The 22,451-nt window shown below is 37.0% G+C and overlaps 3 protein-coding genes across 4 annotated transcripts in view; 2 read left to right on the forward strand and 1 right to left on the reverse strand.

The window, feature by feature from the left end:
- The first annotated feature begins 534 nt into the window (after window positions 1-534).
- Window positions 535-11,559, forward strand: LOC139151410 (uncharacterized). The gene is made up of 6 exons (XM_070724193.1): window positions 535-659; window positions 1,072-1,114; window positions 2,864-3,018; window positions 3,147-7,233; window positions 7,918-8,157; window positions 8,628-11,559. Exons 1-4 carry the CDS (start codon window positions 634-636, stop codon window positions 4,255-4,257), a joined length of 1,335 nt encoding a protein of 444 aa, XP_070580294.1. The 5' UTR covers window positions 535-633; the 3' UTR covers window positions 4,258-7,233; window positions 7,918-8,157; window positions 8,628-11,559.
- LOC139151408 (uncharacterized) lies at window positions 7,237-18,848 on the reverse strand. 2 transcript variants are annotated; one of them, XM_070724192.1, is made up of 13 exons: window positions 18,376-18,847; window positions 17,420-17,554; window positions 17,109-17,201; window positions 16,739-16,801; window positions 16,478-16,567; window positions 15,881-16,211; window positions 15,350-15,632; window positions 14,832-15,068; window positions 13,975-14,051; window positions 13,077-13,181; window positions 12,356-12,572; window positions 11,398-11,562; window positions 7,237-10,307 (listed from the first exon to the last, which is right to left on the reverse strand). In XM_070724192.1, the coding sequence occupies exons 1-11, from the start codon at window positions 18,588-18,590 to the stop codon at window positions 12,540-12,542; spliced, it is 1,662 nt and encodes a 553-aa protein (XP_070580293.1). In that variant the 5' UTR covers window positions 18,591-18,847; the 3' UTR covers window positions 7,237-10,307; window positions 11,398-11,562; window positions 12,356-12,539. The 2 variants fall into 2 exon arrangements, with proteins under 2 accessions (XP_070580293.1, XP_070580292.1); XM_070724191.1 differs by lacking the exons at window positions 7,237-10,307; window positions 11,398-11,562; window positions 12,356-12,572 and having other exon boundaries at window positions 13,031-13,181; window positions 18,376-18,848.
- Window positions 18,849-21,060: 2,212 nt separating this feature from the next.
- Window positions 21,061-22,451, forward strand: part of LOC139151411 (leucine-rich repeat-containing protein 45-like) — a 30,712-nt gene continuing 29,321 nt past the window's right edge. Inside the window, exon 1 of the mRNA XM_070724194.1 lies at window positions 21,061-21,274. The gene's annotated coding sequence lies outside the window, so the exon portion shown is untranslated. The remainder of the gene's footprint in view (window positions 21,275-22,451) is intronic.

The following is a 22,451-nucleotide window of genomic DNA, read 5'->3' on the forward strand; positions in this document are numbered from 1 at the left end:
GCAATCATAATGGATCTAGAATGTTATCTTTATTTTCCCACGGGCATTACAGTGTACACACTGTGATATCATGGTAATTGTGCATCGGTGGATCTGTATTGATTTTTGACCAGCAGTCATTTGAGCAAATGTTATACCATCGGGATCGGGGTACGATAAAAGGTTAGTCGTGCTTCTTGACACATATCTTTTTCTTGGCCTTTGTGTGAACATGCCCGAACAGCAGGTGTAAAGATTGTTCCCTGGGAAAGCTGCTGTTTTATGATATCATGTTGCCGCTCCACTGAAATAAGCCTAGATTTTCCGCGTGCACCTTGATAAAAACGTGACAGTAATTGAAACATATTTTCCGGTGAGAGACTCTAGTTACTACCCTGTATTAAATTTGCCGAAAATAACAATAGACAAACAGCAAGTAAATATTCCACGAATGGTCCTCGTACTGAGAAAAAAAATAATGAAAGTAATGGCGTGTGCTCGCTTTGGGTTTTTAGATTCAGGTCAAGTGTGCAAGAAAAGGTATTGCCACAAACCAATGACGTCATAATTGCCGTAGACTAAACGCTGAGGCCCCGGTACTGGTGGCACTTATCACTGCAGATTGTTGCCTTACCACTACCTCCATTTTGGCTGATGACACCACGTCAACTACGGACACAGTAAGATGTTCATTTAGACTCAGGTTTTGCGACTAGGAGCTCCTCTAAACCATTATCTAACGTAACTCTAAAAGTGCCACAACTAGCTTTTTCTGTTTCAGCCACAACAGGTTGTTGATTATTTCGCCACGCTACATCCGTGCCAGGTTCCAAAGGTCTTTTCCCTGACGAGTGTCGGGCCCATGGTCATGAAGTCACTAAGGCAGACCGTAGAGTTTGAATGACAGTATAGTAGCCACCATGAATGAACTGTAGTGTTTGAACTTGGCTTGCTTGCGGATGATATGTCACTGTTGTTTGAATTGACACACAGTGAATGACACACAAAATGTCGAGACCTGATCAAATATATCAGGTCATAGTCTGTGCACAAATGTTGTACTCTAAACTTTGTACATGTTTTTGTTTTCAGCTCATATTCGATATATGTATATACATCAAAGAGAGCTTACATGGTAAGTCGGCGGCGTCTGTATATCTGTAAGTGTGTCTGTAAGTGTGTCTGTCTGCATGTATGTATGTATGTATGTATGTATGTATGTATGTATGTATGTATGTATGTATGTATGTATGTATGTATGTATGTATGTATGTGTGTGTATGTGTATGTATGTATGTATGTATGTATGTATGTATGTATGTATGTATGTATGTACGTACGTACGTACGTACGTACGTACGTATGTATGTATGTATGTATGTATGTATGTATGTATGTATGTATGTATTCATGTGCGGATGTCGACTTCTAAAACTCAAAAACCGCAGCACTGGTGTACTGGTACTTTCAGGGGTGGAGATGTGAGTTTGTTCAAATGAACGTGTCAGTTTCAAAAATATGCAAATGAAGTAAAAAGGAAAAATCCTGCAAATTGCTAGAACTCTGTAACCATATGTAAGATGTGGTAGAAACTTGATATGCAGGTCCTTTAAGGGGATTTTACTTAGATTTTTCCAAATTGTGGTGACATTTTATAGCAACGGTATTTTTGGTGCAATTTTCCCAATTTTTGTTCGAAAAATCTTCTCCTCTTAAAGTCTTGTCCCGTTGCTTTGAAATTTGACCTGCATGATCTTAAGTTTGACCTTCGTCAGATTTGTTCGAATTGTGGTGAAATTTTCCTATTTGTATTTTGGGGGCAAATTTTCCCATTTTTGGTCAAAAAAAATCATTTTCTCCTAAAGTTCTTTTTGGATTGTTTTGAAACTTGATATGCATGATCCTTGGGTTGACCTCTGTCAGATGTGTTCAAAATGTGGTGAAATTTGCGTATATTTCCATTTTTTTCAAGGAATCATTTTCTTTTAAATCGTGTGTCCGATTGCTTTGAAACTTGGTATGCATCTTCATAGAGATTAACTTTGTTGAGTATGTTCAAATTGTGACAACATATGCAATATTGCAATTTGTAACAATCTTTGAATGTATGTTTTTGGTCAAAAATGCCAAATATCTCATTCTGGAATTCTCTGGTCGAATTACAAAAACATGAGAACCGCCGCACATTACACCTTAGTGTTTGATGTGCAGGTGCATGCTAAATTGTAAATGGGGATTTGTTTGAATTCAGGTATCATTGGCAAAACGTATGCTTAATAAAAAAATAATAAAAGGCAAAAGTATAAAGTTTGTGAAAATGTCAGTAAGCGTGAGTCACTATTTTACATGTTAGTGATATTTTTACAGAAATACAACCAAAGACCTCCAAGCCAATAATAAGTTGTTTTCTTAAATATTACTGCTTGATGAATAACCAAATAATGTTTTCATTAATCCATTGTAATGCAATATCACAAAAGGACATCTTTACCTTGGTGTGATAGATTATATCGCTAATTTTGATGTTCCGGGCTGCATGGTATTATGTATGTGTGTGTCCCATTGCAACAGTTGTCAACAATTATATACTTCGCCTGGTATTTGATGGACTATGCATCACAATGTATTTAAATGCACTTAACATTATGATTATTACAAGTTAAGGCCCGTAGAAGCTATTAAATATCGAATGTACACTCACTCTGGCGTGCAACATCGAACCAAATGTGAGCAAAGTGTCATTGATGTTATGTTTTATACATATGGTCTTCAGTTATGAGCAGTATGAGGCATGTATGTGTAACAAGCAAACGTTTTAGCCATACTTTTTCCTCCTAATTATGTAGTTCTTATCAGGTTATCCGAAATACATTTTCCCCTGCAGCGTCACATCGTCAGCCCTAACGAATGTGAGATTGCCGAATACCACGACGATATGCTCAGACTCCGCAGACTCAAATTTATCTCCATCAAAAACTCTCTGCTGATCCTGCTTGTCAGCAGCATCCTGATAACATCATTGTACAGACGTTATTTCAGGTGAGAACATACTCCAAAACGTTCCCAGTTTGCTTACATCAAAAATAAATAATTTCATTTTTCATCGACCGATTCCAAAAATTTCAATTAATGTTTGTAAAATTGATGACTGTGCTTTATTTTCGTAGGGCACCACACATATCTCCAAATGAGAACAAAACTGCGGGAAAATCTGGACAAAAGGACCGGTTAATACCTGGGGAAGCCTTGTCAAATATTGCTGAAACTGATCTAACGTTGAGCAAGCAAAGAAATGGTTACGTCGCGACATACTTTCTTTGGTCGGATGTGACGAAAGCACTCCCCAATTTTTTCACAACCCAAGACCATGATCGAAAACTATTTCCTGTAAATCGTTATCAGAAAAACACAGCGATTGCCTACGTCCACATTCCCAAAGCGGCCGGTACAACAACGAATAGGTGTCTTGAAAATGTCGCCAAGAAAAGAAAGCTGAAGAAGCCGCAAAACATATGGATGAGTAACTATGTCCAATTTTTCGAATCTTTAAAATCTGGGCAACATAAACGGCAGAGGGCGTACTTCGGACTGTTCTCACTTGGTGTCTGCGATTTCGTCGACCAGCCCTGTTCCTACTTCACAATTTTCCGCGATCCCATCGAGCGGACGATCTCGTCTTACATGTACTGCAAGAAAGCGTCAAGGGACCCAATATGCCAAGCAGCTGACGCGGAACATATGACTGTCAGACAGTGGGCCTTGACCCAAGGAAGTGTTGTGTTCTACCAGTTACTGCACAACCCTGAATTTTGTAAAGCCCGATACGATGAGGAGGCCGTTGGCTTGATGGAAAAGAAAGACAATATCAGAAGGAGAAACGTCGACATACCTTGCTGGTACAAACAAATACTCCTCCTGGAGGAGAGGCTCGATAGAGAGGGGCGGAACAGGATTCTCGATTTTATACTATCCAATATGGAACAGTTGTTTGCTGTCATTGGCCTTACTGATAAATACGACGAGACACTGCAAATGTTAGAAAAAGTCTATGCTCTGCCGTTTTACTCAGTATGTGCCGGTGACATAAAGAACAAAGCAGCGTACAAAATCTCTGGTGACAATGCAACGGATTCAAAGACCATAACGGTTGAGAAATTGAAACAAGATCTGCTAGAGGATCCTGAAGTCAGCGAAGCTTTGCATGAAGATATGGAAATCTACAAGGAAGCTGTTCGTATCTTTAAGGAACAAATCTACATATTTAAAAGACTGTCTTAATGGAGCATAGAACTGAACCAGATTCCCGAACATAACTTAAGAAAATAATATTTAATCTGTTATTAGATGGTGTATTGACACCGACTGGAACAAAAAAGCCATTGATTTATGTTTCGTCATACTTTTCACGTTGAGTGTTTGTGCTCTTGTGTCTCTGGTTTGTTCACTTGGCCAAAAGGCACTGTTAGTCAGCAGAAAAGTGTAAAAATATATATTAACAAATTTATGATTATGAATATTATTGATAAACAGTAAATAATAGTGCTGTTTGGAGAGATTGGGCAGTACTGTGAGCGCATATTACTTCGCAATGCCACAACTATAACTAGACCGTACTTCTGGGGGTCTGTACTACCACTAAAGCTTTTCATGTATTGTTAAGTTTCTACTCTTTGTAGGCAAGAGATATAGCTATAACTGCCAATGCAAAAAAAAATATCGAGTTTCCCTCTATTAAAAGATGTTTACACAATACAAAAGAACTGAGTATTAAATTGCTTTCAGGAAAAACAAGTTACAAAATGGAATGTTTATTTGAAGAAAATCCACCAGGATCCAATGCACAAACTGACAATATATATATTACTAACTGTATGGTGAGGTTAATGAGGGAATATTGAAATTGTAACTCTCTATATAAGATGTATTGTGTCATGTAACTTTTATTGTTATTGATCGCTCATAAAACCACAAAAAAACAAAACAACAAAACGAAACAACAAAACAGGCCACAGTCTTACAGTGTAGGGACCGTGAACAGACCGACAAATTAGCTCTTAAAGGGATAGTATCGGCAACTTTTGACCATTTTTTCCGCCCGACCACATAATAAAAACCAAGCTACAATATATCTATCCCACCCTAATTGCCGATTGACAAGGAAAAAAGTCAAAACTAACACCCGAATGTGAATAACGAACGGTAATAAAAGTGTTTGCTGGCCTGACGCGCGGCGCTAGTGTTTACAAAATGTTAGGCGATCACGTGGTATGGAACACAAGGAGTGATGATATCACTAGCCACGCGAGAGCGGGATTTTAAACGTGATCACTGTAACAATGGAGACGGAGAGCGTCGTAAGTAATGCATATTTATATCCGACTTACGCACATGTGTATCTGTTTTGATTGTGATGTGTGATGTACGTCCACTGTTCGTTTGAATCCGGAGAGATATTTGTTCAAAGTCTTTTCTTCTGTTGCTTGAGTATGAGAATGGTTTTTACGATTCAAGTGGTGATGCATTAGGTCAGAGTAAAAAAAACAAGGTAATTTAGGCCCGGTTGGCCGGACCCGGCTTCGGCAGTCGATGCATCGCGCGAGCTAGCGCCGGGGCCCGAAACCACGGTCACCGCATCAAAAAGCCCGAAACGTCGAGCATTTTCCACCAACTATTCTTTACTTTATTTATTTACCAAAGTTTAAAACTAGTGCATGCATAATTCGGTAAGTTTGGTTTGTCATTTGTCGGCGAACAAGTCAACTATTTCAAGGTAAAGGTGACGATGCGATGCTGTACTTCAAAGTTGCAACGGGATCGGGAATGGCTTGCACTATGGGCCGCTGACACTAGTTGTGTAGGTACATTTGACGTTGAACTACATGATCCGCAGGAATTATTTTTGAGCAAAATTTTGGTGGTATTTGTAGTGAGTCATTACATTTGCTAACTCTGGTTACGTTTCCTAAATACCAAACCAATAAATTCAAACGTGCCACATTGTTTCTTCTACAGCGAGCACTACAAGTACAGTATACAGTGAGCAGCGACAGTTCGCGAGCTCGGACGCGGGGCCCGGGTCACCATCAATCATTGATCAATGATCGTTCAGTGTACAGCCGTCCGCGATGTGTACGGCCTGTTGCATCTGCTTATTTCCCTGAAAGTGTTTTTGCATTTTGGCTAACATTTCCATCGCTTGTATTGCCTATTTCAGTCTATTTTTAAACGCATGTTCTTTGTTTGCTTTTATGGGGGGGATTCTTATAAAAATTTACTTTCGTCGCGAGCATCACCAATATCTGAATATGACAACAAAGTCAACATACAACACGTGTAGCCTACATGCATGGTTACAGAAATAAGATTATTTTGCAAATGAAACACAACTGCAAACTATAAGTCATGTGAAGAATTTATTTACATAAGTGACCAAAATTTACCCAGTTACCCGCAACTCAATTTGGTCTCACACGTTTGTAAATTTTTAGTGATTTTCGAAATGTTCAAGGGTTATGACTGTAAAGGCCAACATAAATATTTTACATCGCAGAGCCACACAGTGGTGGACATGTGAATAGGCTTCCTTAGGATCAGATATTGCCAAACTGTCAGATACATTGTTCTATTGACAGGGACACTTGGTTTTACAAAATGCATGTACAAACACAGATTTATATAACTAACAAAAGATTTATGATTAGAAAGAATTCATTTGACTTGAGATAATCCCCCCACCCGTTTTTTTTTAATTTCACCTCAAACTGTTCATACATCAGGCAAAATTCTACCAACTGAAAAAAGTTTACTTTGGGCCAAGTTTTATTTATTGACAACTGACTAAATCTACAATTGTGACACATGTACTGCAATGTGTAATAAAGAGTCAGCAGTACGGCCATCCATGCATGTTTTTGATACTTAGCAAATAACTTCAATATCAATATTCACTCAACATTAAGTTTTGATTTGATTTGAATTCACTTTCAGACATCGTCTGTATCACCTGTTTCATCTAACTCAGAAAGTACATATGAAAGTGAATCAAGAAGTAGAGGCAGAGGACGGGGCAGAGGGAGAGGGGGAGGGAGAGGGGGAGGGAGAGGGAGAGGAAGAGGAAGAGGGAGAGGTAGGGGTAGGGGTGGAAGTGCTAGAGGTAGAGGTGGAACCAGAGGCAGAAGACGTAATATTCAGGGGAGTACACCACAGGCAGCTGATGGCATCCAGCAGCTGGAAGAAAGGAAAACAATGCTACGTGTATGTACATAAAAATATATTTATTCAGAAATCCTGAAATAGTAAATAAAACACTGTAAACACAGGGTCTCGCAAGTAATATTTGTATAGAAGTTATGAATATGATCAATAAATGTCTTGTATTACCGGTAAGCTTGTTTTCGTTATACGAACCTTACCTGTTATTAGTGTGTGCCTATTACTTTACCCTAGCTATCTGTGTATAGTATTTCAAAGAAAACAGTCTATATCTGATAATTGCCCTCCCTAATCCCCTTCATCAATTTGTTCTGCCGATCACCGACGCAGGGTGGGGGTGGGGTGTGTGGGGACTTATCGCACGAACCAAATACCTCGTTAGCAGATCATAAGGTAGTAGACGGACTAACTAGTGATAAGCCCCCCACCTCCATCCCACATCAGTGATCGGCAGAACAAATTAATGAAGGGGATTAGGGAGGGCAATAAACAGGTATGGACTGTTTTCTTTGATATACTATACACAGCTAGGGTAAAGTACTAGGCACACACTAGACACAGGTACAGCTTGTATAATGAAAAAAGTTTAATACAAGACATTTATTGATCATACTCATAACTTCTAGACGAATATCGCTGGCGAGACTCTGTGATGTAACATGACAGTTTTGTCGGAGTACCACACAGGATAATCTTTTAAACATATTTGCACCTTTGTGATTGCAGGAACTTATTCAAGAAATGAGTACAGAAAGCAAAGACAACATTCTTTTGCAAATGGTTGATTACCATCCAGCTTTGGTGTTCAATTTAGTAAAACCTACAGTCTTACAGTCAGGATACCATCCACCTGAATCATCACAACATCCAAAATGGTGTATCTGTACACATTGCAGAGAAATGCCAACTGAACTGGAACGAGTATGCTGTGATAGGCTACCAGAAATGTGTATATCTCAACTAGCAGTAAGTCACTCTTTTTTTTTCTAAATTGAGAGATTACAGGCAGATAACCTCCCCTTGTAAAATGAATGTAACTGATACATAAATGCAATATGACAATGACAACTTTTCGATATATTTGTTTGATAATTAAACAGTACCATTAGTAATGTAATTTTCACTAGACTCAGGCCCCTGCAAAGAATCATGTAAACTCAGTGGTATTTTTACATGTACTGATTATCATTGTCAGTCTTTACATTTGGAATTGCCTTTGCTAATCTGGAAACTTGATGGTAATCAATTTGTTTGCCTACTGTTGAATTCAAGTGCCAAGTTTACCTCTTCTGATTATCACACACCCCTTCCCAATTATGACATTGGTTTGGGTTTGGTGACTCAGGACTCTCTTGTAACAATTAGTCTATGGCATGACTGGGTCATCTTGAAATAATGACTACAGAAAAGAATTTAATAATGTGTAATTTTTTCAGGATTTCAGGCTCCTTGTACTGAATGAAGCTGTATTGGCAATAGCTAGAATATACAGAAGAGATGTGTTTTGCGACAGATGATGGTGATGACATAAATCGTGCAAATCGCCATGCTGCATATCGGCAGTTCACCATGTGGAGACACGGATTTCTAGGTGCTGGAAATAGACGTATCATTCCCAGTTGCTGTGTTTGGTCAATCAGAGACAGTACCCAGACTCTTTGGCAATTACACAGGGTTTATGCCCTCGAGACTTGCCTGATTGTTTTTTATCAGATATCCAGGAAACTATCACACAGTAAGTGAGGCTACCCACAATTCTCCATGATCTGTACACACAGACATAACTCACTGAACTGAAGCAAATTTCTTCTCTACACAGAACAACTCGGTCCATATTTCAAAATTCTAGCAACATAGTTCTGATAATCATAATTTTCTGATTTCTCACTGTGAATAATGAGAAGATCAACCCCTTTTCCGCAGAGGAGATAGCAATTTGTAATTTTGTTGACATAGATTTTTGACAGCCTTACACAATATTTTCAAGGAACTAAGGGAATAAGTGGCATCTGTGTTGGCAAAAGAAAGGGTATTGATTTTTTTTTAATGTTTGTAACAAAGGAAATTTGCATGTCTGACAGGCGGTTTTGATGAGACCATCTTAGTTGCTGATAACTTTATCTTGACAAGTATGCAATTTTAGCACCTCCAAACATGAACTTCTTATTTAATTTACTCTTGAGTGTTAAACAAAATCAATAATTTGGAACATAGTTTTAACAAATAATCCTGAACTTAAATTGTAAGTTACAAATTGTTAAGAAACTGATAAAATTGAAAAAGCCTTAAAGGACCGAAGTCGGCCATTTTTGATGAATTTTGTTTGATACGAGATACTATTTATATTGTTTGACATGTTGAAAGATACTGAATAAATGGGTGACCATGCATATATTTGACTCCGGTTCTAGACACGATCAATGAAACAATCACGAAAATGAGTTAATGGTCATTAATTCATTGTCGCGATGATTTCATGTGTCGTGTCTAAAACTAGGGTCGAATACATGCATGGTCACCCATTTATTCAGTATCTTTCAACATGTCAAACAATATAAATAGTATCTCGTATCAAACAAAATTCATCAAAAATGGCCGACTTGTCCCTTTAAGCAAAAAAGTGTGGGTGAACAAATCAAGGGGAATTATCGGTAGCCTGACTTACTGTGTATCATGGCATACAGCAAGTATGTACCCACACCCATTTCTTGCCAAAAAAGTTTACATGTTCCTTACCCAGGGCACTCACAGAAAGAAACACAAATTGTAAGTCAGTGTATAGTTCATCACTGTTCACTGTTTTTACATTCTTTTCCCATTTTTCCCATAAATGTTACTGAGTTAGATTTTAGGCAGCTTGAAGCATTTATTGTCTTCTTGACCTTTTTTCCTGCACAAGGATTGCTGTTGGTGGTGGTGGCAATTCAGCAAGGTGGGCTGATAACCTACGTGGGTCTTGTGGCTCTAGTTCAACTTTTCTTTGCATTCCTTCTTTGTCTGCTAATCTTTTCTGTAGAATGGACTTCAGCAAATCTGTGATATGTGGATATGTTTTATCCACCTTCACAGGACTCGCAGTCCACCGTCCGCTCTTCTTATTGTAGCGTCTCTGAGAGCTATAATAGACATTGTGTATAAATTACTATATTTTCCATATATATTCCATATGTTTTATATTTTTCATCTGTAACATAATTACTATTTATTTTATCAGTATTTGTGTTTTGTGCAATTTATTTTATTCAAGTCTTTCGGTATTAGCATTATGGTTTTAGATGAAACTTACAACAGTATAAGCAACAACTCAGGTATTTCATGTAGCTGTATTTGCAGACAGTAACAGGTACAGTAGTCATAACATTTGACAAAGTTTTACAGCTTATGCTTTTGATTATCATTACAATGCCTGATTTTTGCAGAAATTTTGTTCCGTTCGAGTTCAAAAATCATGTGTAAGCTATTTAGTCAATAACCATATAAAAATGATTTTTTTTCAATCCCCATCCCCAAGCCCAGTCTGATGGTAACATGCTTTCTCACTGTTGGACCAAAATTTGCGAGGCTAGTAAAGTTTTAGTAAATATATGTATTGTACTAAAATGTTCAAGGTGTCCACAGTACATGCTATCATTTTGATAGAATTGCCATCATACTGGCTTTGTTCAGCTAGGGAGCCTTGTATATAGCCCAAGGTGAACACAGTTTGTAGTTTTGAGTGGAGCTAGAATAAATGCATGCACTTATCAATACCAAGTGTGAAAATTTACAACGGCTTGCTGATCATAACGATAGCAAGGACCAATCCTTGACAGTAGTAGTCAGAATCATCCCAGCATATCTACCACTAGTTCTTAGAGCAAGGTTTTAAAAATGTATTTAGAAGAGAATGGGGCTGACTGTCCATAGGTTGATTAGTTTGACATACTCAACCCTGTGCTTGTTAGCTTCAATTTTTGAATAAAGCTAGAAAGTTTGGCTGATAACACAAACCTTTGAAAATTCATGGAAGATATGACTACTGTCCCATCAATATTTAAAGTTTTTATTTACACTCTTTCATTTTTACAATCATTTTTTTGTGTTTATCCTCAATAGACAGTTGGATTTACATTACTGTCATAATTTATTACTTGTTTACAACTACTTTAGTATTTTATTTGAAAATATGTACTTTTTGTATAATCCAATAAATTTGTCATAACTCACATTATTTCACCATTTTTGTTTCTTCTCACTTCCCTTCCATGATTAATATTATGGTCCATTGCCGCCAATAAATTCCTGACTCTGTAAATAGGAGGTGTATAGGCAAACCTCTTTGCTGCATACATCAGTATGTTCTGTTGGAAAAGTTCCAACTCTGCTGTACTTCTGAATGAAAAGTAAGATACACATATCAGTGTGATGATAATGGTTATCGTGTTTCAAGGCCCAATCTGGACAGAAGCTTCCTCTTGCAAGGAGGATCAAACAGACATTTTCTTTCCTTTTAGTACATTGATGTGACTCCACATTTTCTGACAAACTGAACACAAATCCACCCTCTTGATAAATCTATAGAAAGAAACCTACAAATGTACCTGTACATGCATGCATACTTGCCAATTTGTATGCATGCATGTATATGTGTAGATGTAAAAAGATAAACACATGGACAACAGACCTATTTTCCATCCTATAACAACAACAGTTGCTTCTTCTACCAATCATGTTGTCACTTCACTCCTTTCATAAAATCTTTGCATTTCCCTCAGAAAGGACAATCACCCTCACCTGTCATGAGTATATGTATGTGCACAGTATGTCTTAGTTTACTGTTATTGCATGGGCAAATAAACTTCATTCACCTCAGGCACATCATAAATAAGAAACTAGCTGAGAATGTCGCTATTTGACCTTGGAAGTACCTCACAGTATTGCTATGATTGTAACTGTAGCAGATCATCTTGCATTCTGTGAATCAAAATAATGCAAAGAGTTAGCCAGTCTTATTTATCTGTCACACACATTGTTTTACTGAATAGACTGCAAGATGATGTGCTACAGTTAGCACCACCATTCAGTACTTTGACATATATGACATTCCTAGCTAATTTTTGTATGTATTTTGTGCCCCAGTGTGCACAGTTTATTTGTTGTTACCAATCATCACACATTACATTACCTGAAATTCAAAAAGTATGGAACCTTGTTGAGGAAAGCTTTATCCAGGACAATCTTTCGAAGAGCAACATGAGCGGGGTCATTCTTATTTAGCCATTCCCTTTCAGCCACAGTTTCTTCACACAATGGACCATGATCACACTTGTTCATACCCTGACCATAAGGAAGTATCCATGTATGTTCATTCACAACATGGTGAAGAGTACCACACCAATTCCCTACAGTGAAGAGAACATGTAAAATTAATTATAAATGTAGGTCTCACACTACAGGAGGGTGTAAATTTTGATCAATGTTATTTCTGTGAAAACTGACAGCAGGACTTCGGTGATACCAGTCATACGTTACCATCATCAACAGATACATATGTAGCAGACAGATTGACAAATTCAAGTCATACCTTCAATACTTGGCAGATTTGAAAAAAATGACATAACATATAATGCCATCATAGTGATGTTAAAACTAAAATAAAAACCCACTTCCATGCAATGTAACCATGTAGTACTTTTGTGCTATCCATGGGCAGTAAGCTAGCTAAAAACAGGTTATGATCAAAAACAGATGAACTGATATTTTTATCCTAATTGGTACTAACCACAGCTAGCAAATTTTTCTTATTCAACATTCCAATCTGTGATGTTTGGATTGGTAAAACTCAAAAGAAAATCACAGCATGATTAGTCATGTGAAACTGTACAATCCAAAAAAAACATTCTTACCAAGAATTCATCGTAGCTTGTCGCCTTTTTACAACAATACCAGAAGTGAGTAACAATGTGCTGGCTCCATTGCAGTAATGCTTTACATTGTTTGTCTTGACCAGCCTGAACAAAATGAGAGAATATATGGTTATACAGCAAAGTTTTGACCCTGTAGAGCTAAACCCAGATACAACCCTGTGGTACAGGTTTGTGTCAGCAAAGACGTCTTATTGCTGTGACAGGAGTTGTGTACAGGTCTGTGGCCAGTGCTGTGATCACATGGCTGTATAGAAATTTACAGTGCTGTAGACACAGTGATGTGACAGGGCCTGAAATTTCTGCCTGTCCCAGTACTGTACACACAGTGATGTGACTTCCTAACTGTATGTAACAGGGTCTGATTTTTTTTCAATGTGCTCACAATTATGCCTGTATTCAGTTCTCTCATCAAAATTTGCCCATTTTTCTGAATACACAAACCCCTGAAATCTGACAAATTTCAGACCCTCCATCAGGCCCTGTGAATTCAACACTGACACACCAATGTTCATACAGCAGTGTTTCAGTCATGTGGTCACAGCACTAGACACTGCCAGAAATTCCATCACCGTATACATTCCTGTAATATCAGGTTTGATTCAGATCTGTCCATACACCCCTGATATCTGACCAATTTTACAGTTACTGTAACAGAGATTATTTCTCAGGGACTGTTACAGGTACTGATCAGACCCTGCTACAGACATGTACTCAACTCTGCTTGTAGTTTTCTTGCTGTGTAGTTCTTGTTAGTGTAGTTACAATGTATGTTGTGTATTACTGTACAGTCATACAACTGATGTCAATTTAAGATTTAAATTTAGTTAACTACACTTGTGTTGCAGCTGGCTCATTTATGTTATTTGGAGAGCCTTACCTTCATAATTTTCTTTCCTAGATTCTTGGCTACATGCCAGATATCATAGGAGTGTTTGATGCCTGGGTAAGTCCTCTCTGTATGGGAAGGGAAATGAGAAAATTATTTTGTTTCCAAATAATACCTTGGACACCCATTAACCCTTTTCCTGCCAAGTCCATATTCCACCATCAGGTCAAGATGGTTAAATTAATGAAACACACCATATTCCATATAGTGTATTTTAACATAGTACTGTACATTTGAAGGCTGTTGAAAACATAAATACGGTAAACTTGATTTTTTGGACTAAAGATGCTATAACATACCAAGCCAAGTGGGTGAAAATCTGTCTTGTTTGGCCTCAATACCGCTTTTTACTGACTTGGCTGATGGGGAAGTAATAGTCTAAATACTGTCTGGCAGGAAAAGGGCTAAGGATGAAGTAAAATATATACTGATAATTGAAATCTGTGTTGAATCCCATGAAATGAAGTCACAAAGTATGCCAATCTCAACTGGTGAATGTCCAATCAGTTTTGCCTATGTACTACTACCAATACAATGTCACATAGTTTGTTTAAATAGCATTTAATGGATATTCATGGGTCCATGAAGCATGAAAATGTGACAAAAATATTCCTTTTTTTACTGTTTTACATGAATTTGTTCCAGAGCACTCTTTCATACTGTTCAACTTTTCATTCAAATAAGATAAACATCATGCTTATGCTAGCCGCGTTCCCTTCATACCCACAATCCAGGTTTAAATATGAAATATTAGTATCTTTTCCAATGGACCAGACATAAATGATGACAGACTGTCATGAATATTTATTCTACCTTTATCATGTATGTTGAAAATCTTGACCACTTACTCATAAGTGCACCAATCTGTAAATGGCAATCTGTCACTACTTCTGTAATTTCTACCTCCTTATCTTGTAACTGTGAGAGGCTGACCTGGAAACATGCCTTTTCCAAGTTTGTCGATTTCCTATCTGTCTGGCGCTTGTCCATTGTCACCAATGACAAAATATCTTTAGATTCATTTTCCATCATGGTATATGAGCAGTACTGCGCACAGAAACCAGGTGAATCCATTCTTCCATCTTCTGTCAGAATAATGTTAAATTGAGCATACTGTATGAAAAAACTTGTCGATATTTTAATTCTCCAAAGACTGTTTGTACTTCATACATGCAAATTGAAAGAACACATTATGCAAACATTGAAAAGTATGTTTATGTGACAATAGGGCTATTTGTCAAAGGAACTCCATTTATAGAGTCAAACTATCTCTGCCTCTCTTCTGTCTCCATCTCTATTTGCCTGTCCCTCTTTGTCTCTTTTTCTCTGTCTCATCTGTGTGTGTGTGTTGAGAGAGATCACTCACCAAGTACTACAAGATTCTTGTCTTTATGTTTGTCAATCATGTTCTGTTGATGTTTCAACCAGTACTCATCAATACTTGGTACAAGGTAGTGTTTTTGTATTTTGTAAAATGTTGCTTTGGACACTATCTTCAAGTTCAGCATTTTAGCAAACAAATGAATTTTTCCATAGTTGTTTCCTGACAACAGTATAGCTGCTGAAGTTATCAGGTCTCCACTATGAAGACGCCTGTTCAGTAACGGCTGAGAACACCATTTAAAATTGGTGTGGTTGGCAGGACAAGCCTGATATACAAAAGAAATTAAAGAAAATATTTCTAAATATGTGCCACACTTATAAAACTTAGCTGCAGTCAACAACCTATACAAGCTACAAGTTTACCTTTCCAAAGTCAGAAATTGCTCTGTTATTTTTCAAATACAGTATGCAGTTTATGCATTTGTGAAGTAACTGATCTCACATATCAAAATGAGTCAAAAATTTAAAAATTGTCCTCCTTGATGAAACTGAGAAAACTTGTATCAGAACATACCCATTTCAAATACAGAGCTGAACCTATCACTTCTTTAGAAACCTGGACAGCTCCTTTACAGTTGCTCACATGACAGATGCTATTAATCTTTGCATTGGCCAACACTAGAAGTTGTTGCATGTATGTCAGACATACATGGTCATTCAGAAGCCCACTGACATCTTCCTCTGTTGTGATTCTTGAAATGTTTTCAACATTTTCACCCTGTGAAGTTTCTGTTACTTGATCAACATCATCTTCATCATCATCATCATCATCATCTTCCTGTGCAGATTCTGTATTGTCATCAGAATAACTGTCCTCATCTTCTGCTAATTTCATTTGTTTTGGTCTGCAAATGTGGATAATGTTCTTTTAATAATCATCATAACATTTTCCTAGACTGCCATTTTTAAGACTTATATCAGTATACTCATATTGTTCTCAACACATGTTGTTCTCACCAAACAATCTTTGACACATAATGCACTTTAAAAACATATCCTAACTGTAACAGTGGAAGTATGAGATCATGCAAGGTTTCCCGTGTCATCACAATAGGTGTGAACTCTACTGTAATGACATCTGTTGTACTGTATAAAACAATTTCAAGATTACCTGAGTGTAAAGGTAAAACTGGGTTCATACTCTTCATCGCTTTCATACTCAAAGTCTTCATCCTCTTCCATTGTAACATCTATAGTTACTCTTTACAAGGGTAAAGCAATACATCAAAGAGTCAAACATGAGGTGCAATTGAGACATAAAGATATTTGCACAATTTACATAATATGACAAAATAGTGAAATTCAAAAGTAGTACTTCATTACAACCTTTGATTTCTAAAAAAAAATCTGGCAAATTCCAGTGAAAACTTACTCAAATGGATCTACGAATGAAGTCAACATCTTTTTCTTGATTCCTTCTCCCTTTTCTCTTCTCCTGTTGAGGTATTTATTTGTGATATTATTATTATGATTCAAAGATAATATTGATATGTACAATGTATATGCAGTTTAATGTGTTATCCATGCTTATCTTTCCCTTGTTCTTTCTGTATCAACTTTGTCAACTATTGAAATTAAATGGATAGACAGTGGTATTCCAGACATATTTCTATTCAAGGACACTTTGTAGATTTGTGTTCTTATAGATTACTATCTACTGCCAAATTATCAATAATCATCACAATTTCTTTCTTTCACAAAATCACATCAACTTATGTTTAATGATGAATTAGTTACTATACCTTTGACTGTCAGTATCAACATTTACATTAGTGCATTGATCAGAAGCAATCTCTTCAACACCTGACATTGCAGTTAGAGTTGTACTTCCATTTCTGGTCATAAAAACAACAAAATAAGATAAACTAGAAAGCTTTTAAAAGTGTAATTAAATGAATTAAATTTTTAAGAAATGATGAAAAGTATAGAGACAACAATAAAAATCCCATGACCATTGATTTTCTTGTACACTGTAACTATTGATAACTGAATGCATAAAGTGTATTTTGCAACATGATCATATACTAGTATTTCACAATGTCTATGGTCTTACCTTCGATCAGATTCCTGTGATATTTCTGAAACCCCAGGACTGGTAGTGAGTTTCTCTACTTCAACAAGCTTACTCTGTGAGCTTGGACCTGGTGTTGAAGTCACTGGAACAGTCTTTGGTTTGGTTGTGAAATATCTAAGGTGGTACAATATAGAGTAAACAATTCAGAAAGATCTTTAATGTTTACTTCAACTTGTTAAACATAAAATAGACCATATGTACAAACTCAAAGAATCACTGTTTATCCAAGGATTAAAGACAGATAATGAATTATCTCTTTTCTCTACTGGTACTAAGGCTGTTTCCAACATTACTTAGTAACTTTTTTCTCAAAGTTGTTTTCAAAAAAGGTGTCATTTTAAATGTCGTTTCCAACATCGAACAGGAGGTATAAACTCGACCCTTATCCTGAAATATTTTGTTCAACATAAAAATAACACCGTGCCGGTAGGTCTCAATGGACATGAGCACACGGAGGTACTTCCTTCATGATAATGGTGTCAGGAGTGGAAAAGCAAACGAACGAGACTGTAAACAATTGTTTACAAACTTGCCAGACGAAACATTAAATGCAATTCAAATGGCCATCCTCAGTTGGTGATAAAATTGCTGCAGGTCTGGTTGCGTCAACGTTCAGCGTTCGAAATCTTAACTGCAGTATGGGTCTGTGTAAGTACAACTACAAACAAACAAAACAGAAAGTTGCAACTGAACGCGGATCACACAATGTTTACACATGCTGCATGCCGTGTACAGCGTAATGAAGTTGGCACTGATACTTGGTAGTTCTTCTAATTTCTGAAAAGAGATATCTCGTCAAAATCACGCTCCCGATGTCCGGCTGATGTTATACTGAAAGTTGAACACGATACGCGTACGAAGCACGACACACATGCATTGCACTTGCAGCCCGCAGGTTCATATGATTCAAACCATGGATGTTCAAACTAACTTACCGATCAAGTAATAAACGTGCTACTTCGGCGTGGGATGACAACTCTGCGTCTTCTTTGACCTGCTTCCAACGTTCTATTTCTTCATAAATGTTAATTTTTCCAACATTCCTCCTTATCCTACTCCGCTTTGCTGCTGACTCGCTTTTTTTCGGTCGACCCACTGGTCGCTTGCGCTGTGGTGTGGACGCCATTTTAACAGAGTTGAACTGTGACATGTGCGGTACTTTTCTTGCGCATGCGTACAAAGTCGATTACGTTGCATTCAGTGTGTCAACATCGTTGAATTTCTGTCCGTTAAGAAATTCACTTCGTCAACATTCTTTATCACGAGGAATTGATACACGTTACGTACTGGGGTCACTTAGTAGGTGATTCTTCATGATTCACTGTGCTTATTCATGTGAATAGTACGCGACGTGCGACAAAAATAGTGAAAATATTCTCAAAAGTTGCCGATACTATCCCTTTAAAGAAGTATTCGCCCCGAAAATGAAAGACTTATTCTCTTTCACCATGCAGTGAAACTGTCAACCATTCTTTTACCAAATAAAGAATAGAATCGGGAGTCACCGTGCAAAGTTTTAAACTAGAAAAACAAATTACCTGACATTTACCGATATTTGAAATTCAAAATGGCCCCCATTCCTGTGATAATTCTATGGGGGGAAATAAATTTTTCGATTTTGAAAAAACCGAGCCGGCTAGAATTTTTCTTATCATAAGAGCTTTAAAATAAGCTCCACACAAGAAGAAAAGAATTATAAAAGGTTTAGAGTCCGAATATATGTCTCAGAGGCGCATTCTACCTTAAAGGTATTGTACATTCACCTGTAATCTACATATGCCCATATATGGTCAAAGGGGCGTTCCTTGGTATTCAAAATACCCATGTGAGTGCGCTGTTTTTTAAAAGCGGCCGCCTGCTTAAAATCTGTGATTGTTATATTTTCTTTTTCCATGGTAACTGTGGCAAAATTGGAACAGGTGATAGTATACCTTTAACAGATCCTCGGCGAATAGCGCTGATCGCAAGTGATGGCACTGTTCTCTCATTGATATGTATAAATAAATATTTGTCCACATTTTCCGCACAAACGATGAAAATGAAACTTGCTAGTGTTACAATGGCTGCTTAAAGTCACACTAATTCGCATGAATTTATGGCTCAGACTACAAGCTGCAACAACAGCAGCGCATTCATTAAAATCTGTCCGCGCGCGTTCAGCGATATATATATATATATATATATATATATATATATATATATATATATATATATATATATATATATATATATATATACATATTTTATTTTTTTATTTTATTTTTTTTTATTTTTATTATTAATCTCGAACCAACAGGTTGCCCCAATAACAGGTTCGTTTGAAAATAAAAATATAATACAAAAACGAAAAATATATAACAGTTACAACGTAAACAAACAGACAGGAGAATTCACATAAGAAATAACCAAAAAACAGCAACACAGCGAAAGACACACAGAAAAACATCCAGATAAAAGTAATCATTCAGAAAAAAGGATCTTACTAATCCATGACGAAAATTACTTAAGTTATTAAAATATCTAAATTTTGCTTGTTACAGATAGAATTAAAATATGTCTGAGATCGTGATAAAAATGAGTGTTTCAAGATATTCGTACGTGCTGACACTGGTCTAAAAAGAACAGCACGACGCAATGTAAAAGCAGGAACGTTAAAATGAATCTGTGCAAGGACATCTGGTACACTATAAACTGAGTGAAGGATTTTATAAAGAAAAAGAGTGTCTAAAAATTTTCGCCTGTTCTCCAATGTGGGGAGGCGAAATTCATAACATAGGTTACTATACAGAGCCCTTGAGTAAGCCATCGATTTTCGGAAACAAAGATACTTGATAAATTTAATTTGGACTCTTTCTAATCTAATATATATATATATATATATATATATATATATATATATATATATATATATATATATATATATATATATATATATATATCTTTACCGCACTTCTTAAGTGTTTTTTTTAGCAGTATTGTATTGTATTGTATTGTATTGTATTGTATTGTATTGTATTGTATTGTATTGTATTGTATTGTGTTGTGTCAAAGGAAAAATTTACTGTTAATCAAAACAGAATGAGAAAGCCACTTTTTCATCACATGTTATGAAAACACGTGATAATAAAAGAAGACTTCCTAGTTCAGGAGTGTCTTCCTACAGTCATCATTAACATTTGCAATGTATCTTCATGTAGGCCTACATGTGTCGAGTGAAATGAATCTTGATTGATTAATTGATTGATTGATACCGTCGCCACCATAATCCCCCTCCAACGAATCGCATGCTTATATGACGCTCTCTTTGCGATTTCTTACTATCAAAACAGTCAAGTATATACGGAAAATCAACCTTGAACTTCGAATAGTGTCAATGGCGTCTTTAGTTACCATGGCAACGATGGTAGTCACTCCGTTTGACTCTCAAGTTCTGCCAATCTTCACCGTCATTGTTTGATAAATTTTGAGCTTCAATTTGTTTAACTTACATAGGCAAATGAGCCTTTGCTCTTTTCATTGACTAGACCAATCACGCAACCATCCGAAATAGCGATCAGCAACGCCCAGGTGTCAATCTCGCCATCGAGCCGAGATTTCGAGAAGATTTCGAGCAGCTCTGCATATGTGCGCGCGCATACTGAATGGTAATATGGCGTCCGCTACGTGTTTTGAACTCTACTGCACCGCCTCGAGTGATTTGCGAGTCCTGCTGTATATTTAAACGTATATTCTGCTTTCTCGATATATATCTGGATCAAAAGTGCTCGGGATCGATTGGCAGCTGCAGCGTACGGATATTTTGCTTCGCTTAAGTACCACTACCAGGCAGTTTCGGTATGTTCGTTATGAACTTGTTAAAACATGCTTGTGTTTATGTTTTCATACAATTATAATCACCGGAGCGCCGACTTCACTGATTAGGAAATTCCATTTGGTTTGCTTTTCCGTGAGAGTTAGAAATGAGTGTCGAATCAACACAACAATGTACCATGGCAAGATGAAATTTGAGGTTTTCGAAAATTGTACCGACTCTTATCCCCACCTGTACTGTACCTCCATATTTGGTATACTGCAAGGGAGAAAATATTTACATGCTCAAGTATCGTGTCGACGTATCATTTCCGTACGACTTACATGTAAGAATGCCAATTGCCTGTGCTATTAAAGTATTGAAATCTGAGACTAGGGTACATACTATCATCGAATATGGAGGTACAGTACAGGTAAGAAAAAGGGTCGGACAGTTTTCGAAAAACTCAAATTTCATCTTACCGTACCCATAGTAATCTGTAGCATTCAACCGAAAACCAATGGAAAAAAGGCTGATTTTAGTTTTGGCTGCGTCGGGGATGAGTTTCTTTTGTTGCATTTGCACTAAATTTGCCTGGTCATAACACTTGCCAAAATAACTCAGACGTGATACGTTGAGGACATCTTACGTACCACGCAGGCAGCACAGATAGTACCTCCCTGGTTTGTACAGACTTGATAACCCTGACCATGGAGGTAGCACTATTAGCACACCTCAATCCCCAGACGAAAATATTCTGAAAGCTCAGCCAGATCACATATTGTTGGCTGATTCATTGATGTTGAAAGTATTTCTGTAAACCATCGAGAAAATTCACTTTATCTTATGTTATCATCCCATACACATATTAAACAGTACTGACCAAGTCCCTCATGGGGTCCACACCTCTAAAGTTGGCAGAGTTCCAAAATTCTGAAATACCTAGTCCAAGCATAGCCATTGAACAAGATAGTGTAACTGAACCTAACTACATGGTTATTTTGAACACTTAGAAACTAATCAAGGGGTCAAAACCACACATATAGTGCGAAGCAAATGGCAATTTTACAATTATAAATCAAGATGATTTATAATTTGGCCAAATGAAAAATTCATCGACCGAAACAAGTTCAAAACCCTAGGATTGCTGTAAATCTGGATAAAATATGCACCCACTTGCCATCCATAGTACTGAAATAGCTCAGGAAACCACTGAAATTG

This window comes from Ptychodera flava, chromosome 15 (genome assembly GCF_041260155.1).
Source record: "Ptychodera flava strain L36383 chromosome 15, AS_Pfla_20210202, whole genome shotgun sequence".
Classification (NCBI taxonomy): Eukaryota; Metazoa; Hemichordata; class Enteropneusta; family Ptychoderidae; genus Ptychodera; species Ptychodera flava.